The sequence below is a fragment of the Lissotriton helveticus genome, chromosome 1_1 (assembly GCF_964261635.1).
Source record: "Lissotriton helveticus chromosome 1_1, aLisHel1.1, whole genome shotgun sequence".
Taxonomy (NCBI): Eukaryota; Metazoa; Chordata; class Amphibia; order Caudata; family Salamandridae; genus Lissotriton; species Lissotriton helveticus.
This window is the reverse complement of record NC_136057.1, coordinates 283646310-283665553: the sequence shown is the minus strand read 5'-3', so window position 1 is coordinate 283665553 and position 19244 is coordinate 283646310. Positions and strand designations below refer to the sequence as shown.

General features: G+C 42.1%; 1 protein-coding gene across 1 annotated transcript in view; it reads right to left on the bottom strand.

Annotated features, from left to right (window-relative positions):
- Positions 1–17098: 17098 nt before the first annotated feature.
- Positions 17099–19244, bottom strand: part of LOC144769403 (hemagglutinin/amebocyte aggregation factor-like) — a 388219-nt gene continuing 386073 nt past the window's right edge. Inside the window, exon 5 of the mRNA XM_078653472.1 lies at positions 17099–17192. Coding sequence (XP_078509598.1) covers positions 17159–17192 — 34 coding nt within the window. The 3' untranslated portion in view covers positions 17099–17158. The remainder of the gene's footprint in view (positions 17193–19244) is intronic.

The following is a 19244-nucleotide window of genomic DNA, read 5'->3' as shown; positions in this document are numbered from 1 at the left end:
GTGCTTGGGTATTTTAAGGGTTCAGATATAGTTTTGGGTTATGGGGCACAGGGGTATTTTTAGGGTTCAGGGCTAGGTATGGGTTTTGGGGTATAGGGGTATTTTTAGTGTTCAGGGATAGGTTTGTATTTTGGGGTACAGGGGTATTTTAAGGGTTATGGGCTAGGTTTGTGTTTTGGGGTACAGGGGTATTTTAGGGTTCAGGGGTAGGTTTGGGTTTTGGGGTACAGGGGTATTTTTAGGGTTCAGGGGTAGGTTTGGGTTTTGAGGTACGGGGGTATTTATAGGGTTCAGGGCTAGGTTTGGGTTTTGGGGTACAGGGGTAATTTTAGGGTTTAGGGATAGGTTTGGGTTTTGGGGTACAGGGTATATTTATTGGGTTAAGATGGGTTAGTGTTTAAGGGTGTTGGGGTATTTTATAGAGTAAGGGTGGGTTATGATTATGGGGTGCAGGGGTATTTAAAGTAGGGGTGGGCGGAATTGGCGCAAACTTAGTACAATAAATCCGCAATATTTTGTTCTGTCAGATTTCCAATTATTAAAACAGAAACCTCATATATTCAAGGTAAAATAACAAGTATTTCCACATGCTAAAATGCATATAGTCATTTCACAAAAGTGAAATTAGCTTCCAGCAAGCAGTGAGAGAGGTGATGATTTTGAGATCAAGCCCCTGCAAAGCATTATGGGACGAGATTAGCAGTGGGAAGTGAATATTATAGTATCCAAATAATTCTACAAAGAGCTGCAGTTCACCTCGTCGTCCCGAGTTGTCCCCGATGAGGCAAATGCAATAGCATTTAAAATATTATACATCAAGCTGCAGTTCACCTCGTGGTCCCTAGATGTCCCTGATGAGGCAAATGCAATAGCATTTAAAATATTATACATCAAGCTGCAGTTCACCTCGCCGTCCCTAGATGTCCCTGATGAGGCAAATGCAATAGCATTTAAAATATTATATATCAAGCTGCAGTTCACCTCGTCGTCCCAAGATGTCCCTGATGAGTAAAATTCAAAAACATTGAAACCCTTTCATGAATGCTAAAAATGATGCTAATCTTATCCCACAATGATTTGCAGGGCCTTTTAGTTGTATTTTTGCCCATAACTGTGCTTGGGGTGGTTCTAAGAGAATGGGACCTCCACTGAATTACTATTTAAAGGGAGCAGGAATGTATAGAACCTGGGAAGAAAAAACAACACTCGTGACGGAATGCCCCCAGCGATTGTCACGCCCCCCCAGCACACACCCACAGCACAATGCAGACACGCCCACAAGGGACTACTTTGCTGGCACGGTTCTTTTACCTTTTAAATGTATATGGTGGGCGTCTGCATAGCCTATGTCCTTCTGCTGCAACTGCCATTTCCAACGCTGTATTGGGTGTTGTGATTGGTGCTGTGGTTCCTGAGATTACCCGCCTCAAAGGTTTGGGCTCTCTCTTTATTATATTAGTATAGATATATATACTATACACTACACTCTCATATTAATAGTAATTAAAACTTTCTGATTACCGAGCAGTTGCCAGTGTCTCTCGTGCCTGCAACTACCTCGTTCTGCGGTGCGCGCCAACAGTTCGCGTTTCCGCGGGGTGACCACTCATGGTTATGGCACCTACAAATACACATAAGACAATGAAGTGCTCATTATACATCAATGCTCCATGTCCCTGCTTACATATCTTTTATGTGTAGTATCTCACAATAATACAGGGCAATCCATGCTCTCCCAGCACACCCTCATCACATACTACTAATCAGGGCATGACTTTATAAACACCCAACTCTCTTAAAGGAATTCCCTATTACGGTATCAGAGATGTGGAAAAAAGCAATCATTCAAATATCGTCAATAAAACTCCCCCCCTCGGCATGTATTTAAAGCGCAAGTCCAGTAGGTATTGTGAAAGATAATCATGTCTTATTCACTCGGCTGCGTCCAACAAGTGCTCCTCAGCCTTACAGCTACCTGGATAAGTAGGAGTCCACAGGCTCCATCCTCTCTAAAAGCACAGGACGCGGTAATTCATAATTTAAACACGGAACTCTGCATTGGCGTCATCACGCTACGTGCGTAGTCACGTGTCAACGCTTCACCTTACTAAAAAGACATCCCGGGTCAATACAGGTGCCATATTAAGATGAACAGGTGCCCAATGTACTATAATGGGAATACTGCAATCCCATTATATAAGTGTGACTGTGGATGCACTCACATTAGGGCTTCCTTTTAAAAGCACACATTGATGTTCAATACTGTTATATTAGCCCGTATCACTATCAGGTACTCCATAATTGCCAATAGTTATCAACTACACAAGAGTCATATTCACATATGGTAGTGCGTATTTCTTGTTATTAACCGGGTAGATCACAGAGACGCTCAGAGGGGGTATAATACAGTATAGTACTTCAAATCAATGTGCACATATAGCACTCCTACTAGGTGACACTGCGGGGCCCCCCAAGTGTAAAATAAGTATCCACACACACACACACGTACAGGGAGGAGGGCAAAAGTCTACAGGTATGGGAGCCTCAACATAGAAGCATAACTGTCGCCTATCTTCAATGTCTACTGATCTTGTTCCATTCTATGGACTCGTTCAGCTCATGCCGGTCTACTTGTTAAGAAAAAATCCACTTAGCCTCTTTTCTTGCTAAGACTATCTCAGCATTGTGTGTTTCTGCAATCACCCTTTCCAGCACCGTCCACTTTAGAGCCCTAAAATCATGTTTCATATCTTGAAAATGTTGGACCAGACGTGTTGTCAATCTGTCTGTTTTAAGGGTACTGAGATGCTCCTGGATCCGCACTTTCACTTTACGGGTGGTGAGTCCAATGTAATGTAACCCGCAGGAACAAGTAAGCCTATAGATGACATTTGAGGTGTTGCAATTGCTGAATTTATTCAAATGCCATACTCTGCCATTCACCAAAGTGACACTTTTAGTGGCTTGTGTGAGATCACACACTGAACAGCCACCACATGGGTAGTGACCCGAAGGTAACTTAGATGGTTGTGGCATCAAAAAGGACCTCATATGGACCAATTTATCCTTTAAATTTGGGGTTCGTCGAAATGCAAAACGTGGTGGCAATATCTTATTAGCGCCTGTATCCAAAATCGACCAGTGTTTTCTTATTATCTGTCTCATTTTACTGGACAGAGCGTCAAAGGTAGTTACCACAAGTAAACAGTCATCCTTTTGTTTTACATTTCTCTCCAGTAGAGCGTCACGTGGGGTATTCAATGCACGTTTGCGTGCTCTTTTGATGACACTGGCAGGACAACCCCTTACTCCAAGCTTAATCGCTAGCTCTTCTGACTGCTCCATGTACTTCACGGTAGAGGAACAGTTGCTGCGATATCTCTCAAAAACTGCCCCACCGGAAGATTATCACGGAGCGCTATCGGATGACAAGAGCGATAGTGCAACAAAGAATTCCTGTCCGTCGGCTTCTGATGGACAAAGGTGAATAACCTGTCATCCCTTGCTGTATTATCCACATTGAGGTAAACAGAGGTGTGACTAAATGACCATGTAAACCTAAGACGTCCATCTGCCTGGTTCAACCACGTCAAAAAAGTTACTAACGAGTCCTCTGTGCCCGTCCAGATACAAAGGACATCGTCAGTCAATACACCTCCTCCAAAGAGAAATATTCTCTTTGAAGGGGTTGGAGGTATGGTGGATCACATTGTTTTCGAATTGGCCTACATAAATGCAGGCCAGGCTTTGTGCAAATGTGGCCCCCATTGACGTGCTAGACACCTGGAGGTACAGCTGATTTTTGTACTCAAAGAAATTTCTGGTGACAGTTCAATGCACTGCAAAACGAAGCACTGGGGAGTGTCATAGAACCATTCCAGCTCCCCAAGAGCGCGCGCTGCTGCCACCAGCATGGCATCTTGGAGTATGCTGGTATAGAGGGATTTGATATCGATGGTGACTAAAAATTGCTCCCTGGGGTCAAACACCACTGTACTGAGAATATTAAGTATATCAGTGGTGTCCTGCACATAGGATGGTTGTGTAATGACTGCTTCCCTTAAGAAAAAATATGCAAACTGGGACAAGGGCTCCAATACAGATTGGATACCCGACACAATCGGGCGACCCGGTGGTGGGAACTTAGGTTTGTGGATCTTCGGCAGGATAGAAGAAGCTGGTACACGCGGTTTCGAGCTGATTAAGAAATCCGCCTCCTTGTACGTGATCCACTTTTTTTCTTTCGCACCCACCACCAGAGACTTGATGAAATCTTGTAACTCAGGAGTGGGGTCCTGTGCCAGTGGATGGTAATTAGTACGCTCTCCCAGGAGTCTGAGAACTTCTGCCTCATAATCATAGGTGTTAAGGACAACCACTGCCCCACCCTTATCAGCTTGTTTTATCGTGATTAATTTATTATCTTGAAGGGTTTTCACAGCCAGCCAGTCACTTCTACTCATATTGTGAGTATGGAACTGATTTTGTTTTTGTTCCAAGTCCTCGATATCTTTGAGGACCCGCTGTTCAAAAACAGCCACCTCTAGATCTACCGATGTACCTGGAGGGCAAAACCCTTATGGTCGATGGAAGTTTGTGTTAAAAACAGATTGAGGTTCTCTGTCCAAAAAGAATTTATGGACCTTGATTTTTTTCATCATTTCGAAAATTCTAGTGCAGCACTTAAAGGTGTTGTGCTTTGGAGGGGGAACAAATCCCAGACCCTTATTTAATACTGCCCATTCTTCTGGGGACAGTGAATAGTCAGACTGATTAACAACAATGTCATTTGCAGGGGTTAAAGTGTTCTCCCCTCCAAGGGGTACATTATTTGGAGCCTCCATTACATCGGTGTTCTGCCTCTGCTGTGAGTGATGCGGGATAGTATGTCTGCCATGTTGGTTGAAAATTGGCCTTTCCTCTGCCCCTGCCCCTCTGAACTATACCACCTCCTACCCTATTGCCCCTCTGGGTCTGGCCTAAAAAAGACCTCAACAGGGCACCTAGGTCTTCGTTGGTTCTATTGTGTGTTGTAAATCTCACTCTGCTCTTGTTTGATGTAGTAGTCTGTTCGGCACCTTCCTCCTCCTTGCTACTGGTATTGTCAAACGTCCAGTTGGCTGGAGTTCTTCTAGTCTGTCTACGTCCACCCCTCTGGTTACTTTGATCGTTTGCCTTTTCTGAACTAGATTGGTAATATTTATCTTCAATGTATGGGAATACCCATTCATGTGAGAAACAATCGAAATTACATTTGAGACCCTTGATTTTCTGGTTCACCATATATGTCTTATAATCCAAGAGGTCACTGTGGATGTGTTCAAGTTGTTCTTTCCCATCTATAATAGTTGTGTCCCTCTTGATGTTTTCCCCAAGATCAAGGATTTCCTTCAATAATTCCTCACTCAATCTCTTTGCAGTGTTTGTAATTAAAGTCAACCAATCCCGAGTGCACTTATTAGCTATGTAGCTCCAGTCCACTCAGAATTGTTTGTCCTGTAAAAAGATCTTAGACTCTATTCTTACCAACAAACTGGGGGGCGCTGCTCCAGCTCCGAGGTATTCAGTCATTAAAGCCCCATGTAAGGCTATATGAATCTGGTCCTCTTTGTGTTAGATAACTTCTCCCACTCTTCCCTCGCTGTCGTCACACTAGTTAGCAGGGCATCAGGTAAAAGAGAAGGACCGAGAATATAAATGCAATCTATTCGTCATTCGTCTATTCGTCAGAAAAAGCAAGACAATTCCTGTCTTTGCCACTAATTTGTCATCACAAACCGTAGAATAAAAGAGCGGCAGCTCCAATGCCTAGCCAGCCTATTTATTCAGAGTTTTAATTGTCAAGAGAAAGACTCCTCCAGTACCCAAGCACTTATAAATTCACCACACACTCTCCTTGCAGTACTCTAATTATCCACTCAGTACCCATGTACTCATGCAATGACCCACTGACTAACACATGCAGTGCTGCAACACTTTGAGGTCTACTTATGCAGTCCAGTGATCTCCCTGGTACTATCTATGCAGCCCTCCAAACACCCAGCCAATCCTATGTGCTTATGCAATCACTGCGCCAAAACCCAAGTACTTATAAAATCACCATGCACTCTACTTGTAGCACTCTAATCATCCAGTCACTGCTCATATACACATGCAATGACCCAGGCATTAACTCATGGCAAATACAGAGGAGGTCATGCTAATCACAGGGGTACCCCACCGCTTAGTGCTCCCCAGTGTATGTAGGTGTTTTCACTGTATTCTAAGTGTTTTCTAGCATAATACTGGCTCTAGGCCTGGTTAGTCAGAGTCAGTTACCACCAGTACCCGTCAACAAAAGGTTGGGGGCACAGGAGGGCTTTCTGCTCATCTGTTGGTTCTTTCTGCACATCTCTTCTTCTTCCTGTACTTTTCTTAATCTTTCTGGACTTCTGTTGCCTCTTTCTGCATGTGTCTTGCTTATTTCTGTGCTTTTCTTCCTCTTTCTTCACATGTCCTACCTTTGTAGGCATAGTTAGAAATTAGCATTTAAAAAACCTTAGAAATTCACTGAAAAAAACATAGGTTTCAGGACCATTATAGTTAGAAATGAACATTTAAAAACCTTTGGAATTCACTGAAAAAACCATAGGTTTCAGGAATGTTATAGTTAGAAATTTTCATTTAAAAAAACCTTTGAAATTCACAGAAAAAAACACAGGTTTCAGGTACGTTATAGTTAGAAACTAGCATTTAAGATACCTTAGAAATTCACTGGCAAAACCATAGGTTTCAGGGACATTATAGTTAGTTGAAGATTTCACTTGTACAAAACCATAGAAATTCGGCCATTATAGTTAGTAGACCTAACTATAACTCGCGCCTCCGCAATGCACTGCTGATGACGACACATATTACATCAATCATGACATGCTCAGTGCATCACTGATGACATCTCAAATGACATCACTGATGACATCATCCACATGATCATCTGATGCGCCTCCTCATACTCCAATAAAACCTTTCATACACCCACCCTAAAATACAGACCACCAATATCGAAACCATAGACAGACCAATAGCAGTTAGTACATACCTGCTCAGTGAGCTATACGTCTACACACACACCAACCCACTAACCCACACAGTCACTCATACACACAGTCATTCATCTATACAACCACTGATACATCCACTCATACACCCATATAGACACTCACACACTGCCACTCAGCCAAACAGTTACTCATACACCTGGTCAGTCATGCAAAGAAACTATCACACACCCATTTCCTTGCTTATACAGTCATACACACATCACCACACTTATTTATACAGATACTAACACATACTTACTCTCTTAAACAATTACTCATAGAAACACACACTCAGAGATTCTTGCTTATATACGCCAGCACTCACATATACTGCTTTAAAACATATGTAGTTACTCACACATTCACCACTGAGACATCCATTCACACACCAACACACCCATATACACACTCACCCACCCATACAGCTGTTTCCATATGCACTCTTGAACAGATGCACCCAGTGAAACAACCACTCGCATATCTATGCACAGAGTCACACACCTCCCACCCACCAACAAAGACACTCAGGCACCCATACAGATACTCAGACAACCAGTAAATAACCCATATAAACACTCATGTAGCTACTCACCAAGCCATGCAGCCGCTTACACACCAACTAACAGATTAATAAAGACATTGACACAGTTTAGTCACTAACCCATGCATTCAGTAAGACACATTTAATCACTCACTTATACAGTCAGTCACACACCTACTAAATCATCCATTCAGACACTCATACACCCACTCATACTTCAATACACCTTGGCATATATATATATATATTCACAGAAAAAACCATAGGTTATAGACCATATATAGTTAGGAATTAGCATTTACAAAACCTTGAAAATTCACTGAAAAAACCATAGGTTATAGACCATATATAGTTAGGAAATAGCATTTAGAAAACCTTATTTTACTCACACAAAACCATTGAAATTCCATATATAGTTAGTTGCACTAACTATATATCGCGCACCTGCAATCCACTGCTGATGATGTCACATATTACATCATTCATGACATGGTCAGTGACATCACTGATGACATCACTGATGACATCTCAAATGACATCACTGATGACATCACTGATGACATCTCATTTGACATTACTGATCACATCACTGATGACATCATTCATGTGATGATACAATGAACCTCTTCAGACTCTAATATAACCTTAGATACACTCAGTGTAAACAGACACTCACAGACTGTCACTCATCCATGGAGTTACTCACACACCTAGTCAGTCTTGCAAAGAATCAATCACACCTCGATTTCCTCAACTATATAGTTATACACACCTTACTTATTGGAACATATAATAACACATATTTACTCTGTTATACAATCCCTGATACAAGTTCACAATAATCCATACAGCCACTCACACATTCACTGGCTCTTATGCACAGTTATTTATATATGTCAACTATCACATGTACTGTGTTTTACATATGTACTTACTTTGACATGTAGCACTGAGATATCCATTCACTCACCAATACACTCATGCACACAGTCAACCGCCCATACAGATGTTTCCACATGCACTTTTGAACCCATACATCTAGTGAATCAACTGCTCACACATCTATGCACAGAGTCATACACCTCCCAGACACCCACACACACACTCAGTCTCCCATACAAATACTTGGGCAACTAATCAATAACCCATATAGTTAGTCATATAGCTAATGATCAACACATGCATCAGATTACAAAACAACAGACACAATGATGCACAATTTAAAACAGTTTAGTCACTAACCCATGCACTCAGTGAGACACATTTAATCACTCACTTATACAGTCAGTCATGCACCTACTAAATCCTTCATCCAGACACTTATACATCCACTCATTCTTCAATATGTAAGACATATTTTAACTTTACAGAAGCATACAGTCACTGGATGTTGTCATCAGTGATGTCATCAGTGATGTCATTTGAGATGTCATCAGTGATGTCATCAGTGATGTCACTGACCATGTCATGAATGATGTAATATGTGACATCATCAGCAGTGGATTGCAGGTGCGCGATATATAGTTAGTGCAACTAACTATATATGGAATTTCAATGGTTTTGTGTGAGTAAAATAAGGTTTTCTAAATGCTATTTCCTAACTATATATGGTCTATAACCTATGGTTTTTTCAGTGAATTTTCAAGGTTTTGTAAATGCTAATTCCTAACTATATATGGTCTATAACCTATGGTTTTTTCTGTGAATTTCATTGGTTTTTTAACAGCTAATATCTGTAGCTGTAAAATGTATTCTTCTTTAAATCCAAAAATATATTTTATATGTTTATGAATATTTTTTTTTTTAAATATTTTTTTTTCTTCGTTCCCGCTTCGCGAATCAGGAAGCTTCCCGTTAGCTGACCTTGATGCCGCGAAATAGACCGCGAGCCGGTAAACGTTTCTTTACCGCAAGTGCCGCGTTAGAAAACAACATCGTGACGCCTCCCGTCCGCATGACGTTCCACGTTGTCGCTTGATACGTCATATGACGTGCTACGTTAGCGAACTGGTACGCGAAGCGAGTGCCAAAGCGCAGGTTTCTGGAAGCAAACAGGGAGGCCCTGCAAAGCGCTTAACGTAAACACAGCAAGTCATGTGACTTGGTAATAACACTTTTCATTGGTTCATTTCACTTTTGGTTTCCTAATGATGTAAGACTAGGTCATATAATCTAAAATGAACACTTTTGATTGGTTGAGAACTCTTGTTTTTCCCAAATGATGAAAATCCCTCCTTCTTTCCTCACTCTGACTTTCATCATTGTGAGAGAAAGACCCTTTGTGATCACTGAGCAATGGCTTCTTTAGTAGCTTCAGCTGGTGCTTCCCCACCACCTCCACCACATCCAAGGAAGAGTGGACCACCTGCTCAAGTTGTAATTCAACAAGAAGAAGAAGAAGAGGAACAGGAGGACGAGCACGAAGAGAGGCAGTTTTTGCCTGAGCAGCCCAAGACGTCTCACCAGAAAGAAAACTTCATTTGGCAATTTTTTAAAATTCCCAAAGGTCAGAAAAAAGTAAATGCAAGATACGTAACTTGCCTTATATGTCAAGATAGACTGTCCAGAGGGACCGACAAAAAATACAGTTTCGGAAACTACACAATGCATCGCCATATGACTAGGTGGCATCCTAACAACTACAGTGCTGCACAGTTTCGGAACGACCTAGATAATCTCCCTATTATGGCCAGAAGATCTGTTGTACCGGAAGTAACGGGACCAGAGGGCAGGGAGATGGTGCCAAATATACAAATGAGATTTGGTGAAGTAAAACACACCTGCGTATTTTGCGATGGATTCATTTCCTACGGAGAAAGAAGCATCACTCTGATCAACAGAGCTATTGACTATCATATGCAAGTTTGTCCGAAACGCCCAAAATAATAAATACTTCTTTTTTTTGTTTTGTTGCTCCTGTTGAGCCCTTTACAATGAATCGTTTTCATTGCCCCCTCCAAGAAAAACCCAAAAAAATATAAAACTGTTCCGAAAAATTCAAAAACAGTAAAAAAATGTTCAGAAAAATAAAAAAAAAAGTTCTTTTCAGAACTACCTCCCCGTTATTAAAAAATTGGTACAATATTTGGAACTGTGCCAACCTCTATTTCTCTTAGTTCGCTTCCTAGTTCGCTCGCTGGTACGCGAACTGGAAGCGAACCAAAAACAGTAAGTATAAGGGAAGGAAACACACACTTATGTTAAAAGAAAGACAGCTATAGGGGAGTAAACTAGAGATACTATTACCCATAATCCACTACTGATGATGTCACATATTACATCATTCATGACATGCTCAGTGACATCATCAGCAGAGGATTGCGGGTTTTTTGGCAACATGCCTTATCCACGGTTTAATAACGCTGCCTTTTGCTTTATATAAGTTTTCAAATTGTATGAAATATATACCAATAGGTCTTTATGAACCTTTAGGTAGTGCTTTTGTTCATGAGGTCTGGTCGCTTCCATACACATACAGATGTTTCAAAGATGATCAAGAAGTTTATCTGAATGGAGAGGAATGCACTGAGACGCCAGATCATTCACTAATGTGTAGGCACATACAGTTACACGATTCATGCAACAAACACCGACCAAATATGGCTTGCGTGTTGCAAGGCACGCCAGTTCCTGCTATCATCCCCACGTTCAAGTTGTTGGAAAATGGTAGTTATTTGATGCTCAATAATGAAGATTGTTCTGAGTTAATTAAAAGTATTCCTTTTATCGTAACAGTAAGTGAACGGGTTATTTGCTGCAGAAATGTTCTATTTCCTCCCACACATGAACATAGGGAGTTTTCAATCTGGCCACAAATACCAACCTTGGGACACGTTTCAACGGCATGACAAGAATAAGAGCTCTTTTGTCTCAGAGAGAGGTGGCCTTGAGTTCGGCCCGTGAAACTTTCGTACTTCACATAGCGAACACCCGTACACAGGTTTGCCTTTCAATTTCAGCAACATGTTTCCGACTATCTTTAACGCATCCTCCACAAAATCCCTGGCACACTTTTTTAAAGTTGTTACCAGTGGTCTCGTGACTTCATTTGAGAAAATCTTTGGAGTCATCCCTGCTCCCTTTCATTCCATTTTCTCCACTCTGGTTCGTGGATTGCATTTTTACTTGCATTACCAGCGGACGCTCTTGTGCTTTTTTACATTTTTAAATATGGATGTCCCTCCTATGCAACCTCCGACCCTGCAGCTGCTGACACTGTTCCGCAATCGCATGCTAGAATATTATGGCACAATGCCGTTGGCGATATTAAGCACGGCATATGGATTATCTTTTCGGTTCTCCTACTTCACCTGTGTCCAGCCTGTATTTCACTGCCTGACCTGTGATTTCGATTGGGCCATTGATTTGTGTCTCTGCGGACCGGTTTCTCCTGACGTCGACTTTAATCAGCTGATGACTCCTATCATTACTCACGAGTTGATTTGTCCTGGCGAAAGGATTATGGCTGTGGCATTGATGCATGGACTACTTGGTCCCTGGAATTTACTGGCGGCAGCACAGTCTTTCTTGGAACACAGCTTTCTTGAAAACCCACCGAGCTGTCCTCTGATGGTGATAGAGGATCCGGTGCTGGGAGAGCACGTATGTTCTTTTCCGCTTTTAAATTGGATGGCTGAACTGTTTTCGGATGAAGACGGTGACTTCCTATTGGAGGCTGTTGCAGCTTATTTTGCATACACAGTTATGTCATAGACCTTTTTCATGTTTCATATGCTGAGTACTAGCATTTCATTGACAATTCATTGACTTATTTGTCAAGTTTTTATTATTTACCTTGCCTATTGGCTTAAGACTCGATAAAGTACTTGGCTGTTTTATTTTTCTTTAGCATTGAATTTTCCTAGTTTTTAATGCTTTACCTTGCGGACCGTCCACATATAAACTTGCAATCTGCTCTCATGAGATGGCACTTCTATTATCTTATTCAGTTCGTTTCCGGATCATGAGGAGGTGTCATCTAGGTCCTGGATATCTTTACACCGTGTTAAGTTAGCATGGGCTCATTACCGGTTTAAACGCCATTTTTCCTTTTTTGCAACTTCTGCACACGACACTTAGTTGTTGCTTTAGCTTTCCACCTAGTAGTTCATCGTGGTTTACATGAGAATAATATGTTATTGGTCTACTATCTGCTTTACTTGTTAAACTATATCTGTACAGCGAGTGCTAAAGTTTCAAGAACAACACGATACAGAATTGTTATGAGGTCTGATCTCCACGACTTCATACTCATAACATAAGTGCAACTTCTGCCAATTCTGGGCATGAGGCGGGTTTTATATTGCTTTGCCGAACACACATACACAACAGTTGATGCGGTTCACATGAAGAGAGAGCTGGTGTATGCTGATGTGATTCCTTCAAATCTAAGACACTAAAGTATGGGCACGCCCTAAACCAACACAAAGAGACCTTCTTAGCAAATAATATAATATGTGTATTAGGGAGGGTGAGATATAAGCAGCCGCGGGCCGTGGAGGGAGTTACGGTGAGGCAGGGAGGCGGGGAGGGGGAGAAGCAGGGTGGAGCCCTCTCTACCTTGCCCCTCCCCCTCCCCGCCTCCCTGCCCCACCGTAACTCCCTCCACGGCCCGCGGCTGCTTATAAGTGTTGCTAACTCTTATTCATTTACAGCATGTTAACATACTGTCACCATTCGCTTTTTATGTACTAGTAACTATGCTGGTAATTTTGCTACTGATAATATGTGTACTTGTATTCTCCACCCTGCTTCTCCCCCTCCCCGCCTCCCTGCCTCACCGTAACTCCCTCCACGGCCCGCGGCTGCTTATAAGTGTTGCTAACTCTTATTCATTTACAGCATGTTAACATACTATCACCATTCACTTTTTATGTACTAGTAACTATGCTGGTAATTTTGCTACTGATAATATGTGTACTTTTATTATCTAAGGTACTACGCCTGAGAAGACGGCATTAGTAAATAAACATTTCAAATACACATGTGTTCTTCTTAACTCCATGTTCTGGTTTCTAAGAAATATATAACGACCGACTGTTCATGAGTTCCACGTATCCTGAGGTACTATAAGTTCATATTCTGGATTGTCTAAACATTGAGAGTTTGTTATATCCAATGTGACACTGTACCTAGCTTGCTAAATAGTTTTTGATTACTAACGTGAGTTTTGGGACACCCTAATTCGCCGAGGTTCCAATCCTCTGTCCACAGTTCTGTGTGAGAACAGAAACCCTGCGACAGGGGCACCCCCGACCCTTGCTGGACCTTCATCACACTTGCGATACAACTCCAGCAATGCGCCACCTTTACGGCACAGATACATCACGCATCTGTGCTGTTTTTGCCCCATGATGCGCCGCATTGTAAATGCAGCACACCATAGGTGACGGAACAGCGGCACAGAATGACTAACACATCCCTGGTGATGCGCCAGTCATCATAAATCTATCCCTATGCTTCTTATCTTGTTAGAGATGAACCGCCATATGTATCATCAAAGTTATTTGCATTTCCTAAATAGCGAACTTTAAGGAATAAATAGCGATTCTTTACCATTCCTAGTTTGCGATGAGCTATTTGCTAATTAGCCGAATGTAGCCCAATGAAGCCCAATGTAGCCCAATGTAGCCCAAAGATGGCCGCCAGACACACAAAAAAACAAATGTAGCCCAAATATCAGCCAGATGTAGCCCAACTATAGCCCAGTGACAGAATGACCAATCAGCTTCGCAAACCTCCGTTACGCGAAGCGGAGCGCTGTTACAGATATATATCTTTTTTTGAACGTTAATTTCTCAAAATCCACTGGAGCACATATATTGAGACCTAGCAAAGGCACATCGGGCTACCAGTCCCTAATATTTTGCCAAGTTTCGTGCAAATCCATTCAGCCGTTCAATTATTATTTTTATTATTTTTTTTTGCCCCGCGGGGCCCTTTTAAAACCTCCACATCAAACCTAGGGGGTCAGCGAGGATCTACTATGCCCCCTTATAGTTATTTCCCCCTTTGTTTTGACCTCCTCTTGTCTCTCGATCCTACCGAGAGACAAGATGGCGGCCGCTACGGACTGTTTGGAATGTTGACAGACGCCGGAGAACCAATCAGCTTCGCTTCACAAAGCTCCGTTGCGCGAAAAGTCCGCGAACCAGAGCGCTAACCGGTCCGCTGTTACAGATATATATCTTTTTTTAAACGTTAATTTCTCAAAATCACTGGAGCACATATATTGAGACCTACAAAAGGCACATCGGGCTACCAGTCCCTACAATTTTGCCAAGTTTCGTGCAAATCCATTCAGCCGTTCGGGCTAAAAGTGAGGCCAACTGCCCTATGGAAAACTCAATGTTAAAAACACGTTTTGGGACCCCCCTTTTTTCTCGGCCCCCACTGGACGAACCCCCCCCAAATTTTCAAGGGCTGCTCAGAAACAAAATGTGCCATTTTCCTGAAAATTTCAGCCAATTCCGTCCACAAACGCCAAAGTTATTAGACATAGAATTTTCAAAAAACCCATAGAGAAAAAATCCTAACTATATATACCTACTGGCGACCGCCAGTAGGTAATATATATATATATATGGCGACTGGTGGGCGTTTATATGCACAATAAACTCACTGGAACGAGAATCACCGAGTTTGTGGCTTTTTTCAAATTCTCGTCGAGCAGCGAAAGCGGATGCCAAGCTGGGCTTCGAGACTAATGGAAAATATATATATATATATATATATAACAATATAACAATATATAAAACATGTTTTTATACTTTACAGAAACACACATTCACACGATGATGTCATCAGTGATGTCACTGAGCATGTCATGAGTGATGTAATATGTGACGTCATCAGCAGTGTACTGAGGGGGCGCAAGTTATAGTTAGGTCTACTTACTATAACAGCCGAATTTCTATGGTTTGTAAGAGTGAAATCTTCAACTAACTATAACGACCCTGAAACCTATGGTTTTCTCAGTGAATATGTATATATATGAAGAATTAGGGCCTACTAAGCATTTCAATGACTTTGGACGATCTCATTCGGCATTCTCAACCATTAAGATGCATTTTCCTAATTAATGATACTATTTTAGAAGTTGGAAAAGTTTTCAAACTCTTAAAATGGGGTTCCGAATAGATTCCGATTCAGTATCTGGAAGCAGTGTTTTCTATACGTCACTTCCAAATATCAAATCATCAATTAATGTGTCATTGTTTTGCAACCAAAATTGAGTTGCAAAGCATTGTTATTTTGCAGATACCTCAAAGGAGGTGGTTATGCATTTGCAAAAGAGAATGAGACCTCTGAGCAACCTCTTCCTCTTTGAGAATGTAAAATATTGTGTTCAAGAATTGGCAGTGGTTCGGGTGACCACTGTCAACTCTTAAACAAAAAAAGTAAATTTTTCAGTTTTTTGTTTCCTGTAAGGAAAACAGCATATATTAAATAACATAAAATTCTATTATTGAAAGGTAATCACAGACATGGTGGTTTGCTGACCACAGCAGGCCACCACCCCTGTGATGATCTCCAATCAGTGATTCACAATTTGCAGGTAGGCCTTTCTGCACAAAACAACCCTGCCAGAAATGTAGGCACCCTTACACTATTATGCAAGGTTATCAGTGTTAGTTCTAGGCAGCACAAAGTCCGCTAGAGCATGGAAATAATAGAAATGCTCCATATCTTGGTAAATGTGGAGCATTTTTGCTCTCTCCCTTTCACTCAAAGCAGAGCGGCAAGTTACCTTGCTGAGCCATTGGGCTTTCAAAATTTGTCCATAAAGCGATAAAATCCCTCGAAGCCACTCTCCAACCCAAAGTCTCCTCATTATAGCAGACAGTGGTGTTAACAGACACAATATCAGAACCAGTCTACAAATAATCCAGATTTAAGTACTGTACCGGAACATTACTAGAACTCATTGGCCCCCTGAATCCCAAGCTATTTTAAATTAACTGTTTTAAACTCATTTTATCAGATTCATTTTTATTAATTTTTTTGTCATGTTGCAAATTGTAAATGGTTTTTTTAACCAATCAATAAAGAAAGACTGGGGTAGGCCTTCCTGCACAAAACAACCCTGCCAGAAATGTAGGCACCCTTACACTATTATGCAAGGTTGTCAGTGTTAGTTCTAGGCAGCACAAAGTCCGCTAGAGCATGGAAATAATAGAAATGCTCCATATCTTGGTAAATGTGGAACATTTTTGCTCTCTCCCTTTCACTCAAAGCAGAGCGGCAAGTTACCTTGCTGAGCCACATTGCGTGAAATAATAGTAAATATGCCCGTTAATGTTTAACGTGAACAATCTTGGTCAAAGAACTACACATTTGTCATAAAGGGACCCTACCTACAAAACAGTCTAATCACAAACAAACTTCTGGCAAATGCTTTATTAATGAAAATGCAATGTAACATTTGAGACACATAGCAGACTGATTATATCACAGAATATAATTGATACATAAACACATTGCTGCAGACAGTGTTGAAGCGCTAATCAGAGGTGCTCTCCTGCTGCATCCTTTATGCTCACAGACAATGCTGGAATTTCCATCGACGGTCCCTACAAGAAAATAAAATGCGTTTTCATTTTTTATGACCCATTCAGTACAGATCAATGTAATAGCGCACATGAAGCAAAGCATGTGAGGGCAAGCTATCATTCACCAAGAAAATTGTCTCATGAAAAAAACTTCTGTATTTAGGTCTTCATTTCGGAAGTAATTAAAAAACACATTTGAAAGTTATAGGACATTAAAGTGTGTGCGTTTCTTAGCTATAGCAGATATCGAATAGATTGATGGATTAATGTATAATGAATGAATGCGTGTAGGAGTGCATGGGTACAGACCAGGTTTTCCCGACCATTTCTGCATTGAGAGTTCTGCTCAAGGAAAGTAACACTGAGCTACTAACCAATTTTATCACGGTAAAATAGTGACCATTTATGAAACCATACATTTAAAAAAAAAAAAACATTTTATTGAGTTTTTCCCAGTTTACAAATTCATTCTCTTGTGACATATATATAGTTCACACACATGTTATATAATCTTTTGTACTACAGAGGTAGTGGTAAATTTACAAGGTAGTGAGCATGTGTGTTAATAGTACGAATGGAGCAGGGAGGGTGCTGTATTGTATTTTGTTGCAGCTCAGAAAGGGGTTGTGTTTTCTGAAATATATCATGCGATTGCAACTACGGGCGTGGTCTACTATCTCCTAACGAGATTAGAACCTGGGATAGGTTGTTTAGGGTGAGGCTATGTGTACACGGGAGGGCACGTGCTGGATGTTGGGGGCTTTACTGTGGTTCTTGCAAGGTTGGGTGCGTTGTGAGGGCATCTGATTCTGCGGGGATACTGGGGTCCGTCTACCTATGTGGTGAATGGGGGTTTCTACAGTGCTGTGGGTGCCTTGAGGGATCCCAGCTGACAGGACTCGATCCGGGAATCCTGCGGGGGTCAGCAGCATTGAGGGCTGCTTGGTGTCTATTGTGTGTTGTCGGAAGTGGTGCAGTAGCACGGCCCAGTCCTCGGAGATGCAATGGCGGCGCACTCTCTGCACCTCCTCATGTCTAATCACGTCCTCCTCAGCTGCACCCCATTTGCTCACTGCTCCTGTCCAGGCTGCCAGCGGGGGTCCCGCTGGAGCCGCCAATGCATAGTGATCCCTTGTTTTGTTGTCAGAAGAGCCAGCAAAGTCAATAGCATTTGAGCCTTGAGGTGCTTCCGTCAACAGAACACCCCAAGTGCGCAGGTTTACCCGGTGTTAATGGCAGCGAGACCTGTGATCTCCCTAGCGTTTCATGTACTGTGCTCCAATAGGATTGTATAGTGGGGCAGTTCCAGAACATATGCTGAAATGTTGCGCTGGGGATCTGACAGCATGGGCATAGGAACTGTGTGTTCAGGGTGAAAACGCTGGAGTCGACCCGGTGTGAGGTATGCGTGTTGTAAGATGGAAAATTGTATGTTTTTGAACCGCAAGTTACAGGATACTTTCTTTGGGTATTCTAAGGCGTATTCCCTTTCTTTATCGTGCAGTGACCACTCCTCCTCTTGTTCATACTTACGCCGTAGTGGAGTAGGTGACATGGCTGTAAGGTCTCGTTTGGCTTTATAGAATGAAGTGATTAAGCGGTACCCCCTGTGCCCATGTGGAGTGTTGTGTGGAGTACTGGGTGTGTCATGTGGAGTGTTGTGAGGAGTACTGGGTGTGTTGCTGGTTCTCCTTCGGACAGCTCCCAGAGTTGGTGACGGCTTAAAACGATTTGCATATGGAAAAGGAATTGTCCTCGTGGGAGGCCCCTTTCCTCCACTATTTGGTGAAATGGGTGAAGCTCCCATCTGCAAACAAGGACTCCATCTAAAGGAGTGAGTGGTCCATCCAGGTTTGCATGACTTGAGCAGTATGGTATCCTCCGCCTTGGGGTAGGCTGACCAGCGGTAAGAGGGGGGTGTACAGCAGGTTTCCGCAGGACATGCAATGAAGTTGTAACATACAGGCATGAGCAACGGCCACCTGTAGTGGATAAGTCGGCTCGGGCTCCCAGGAGAACTAAACAACAGAGCGCCGGTATTTGCAGAAGTTCTGTCTCTGAAATGGTCCCCCC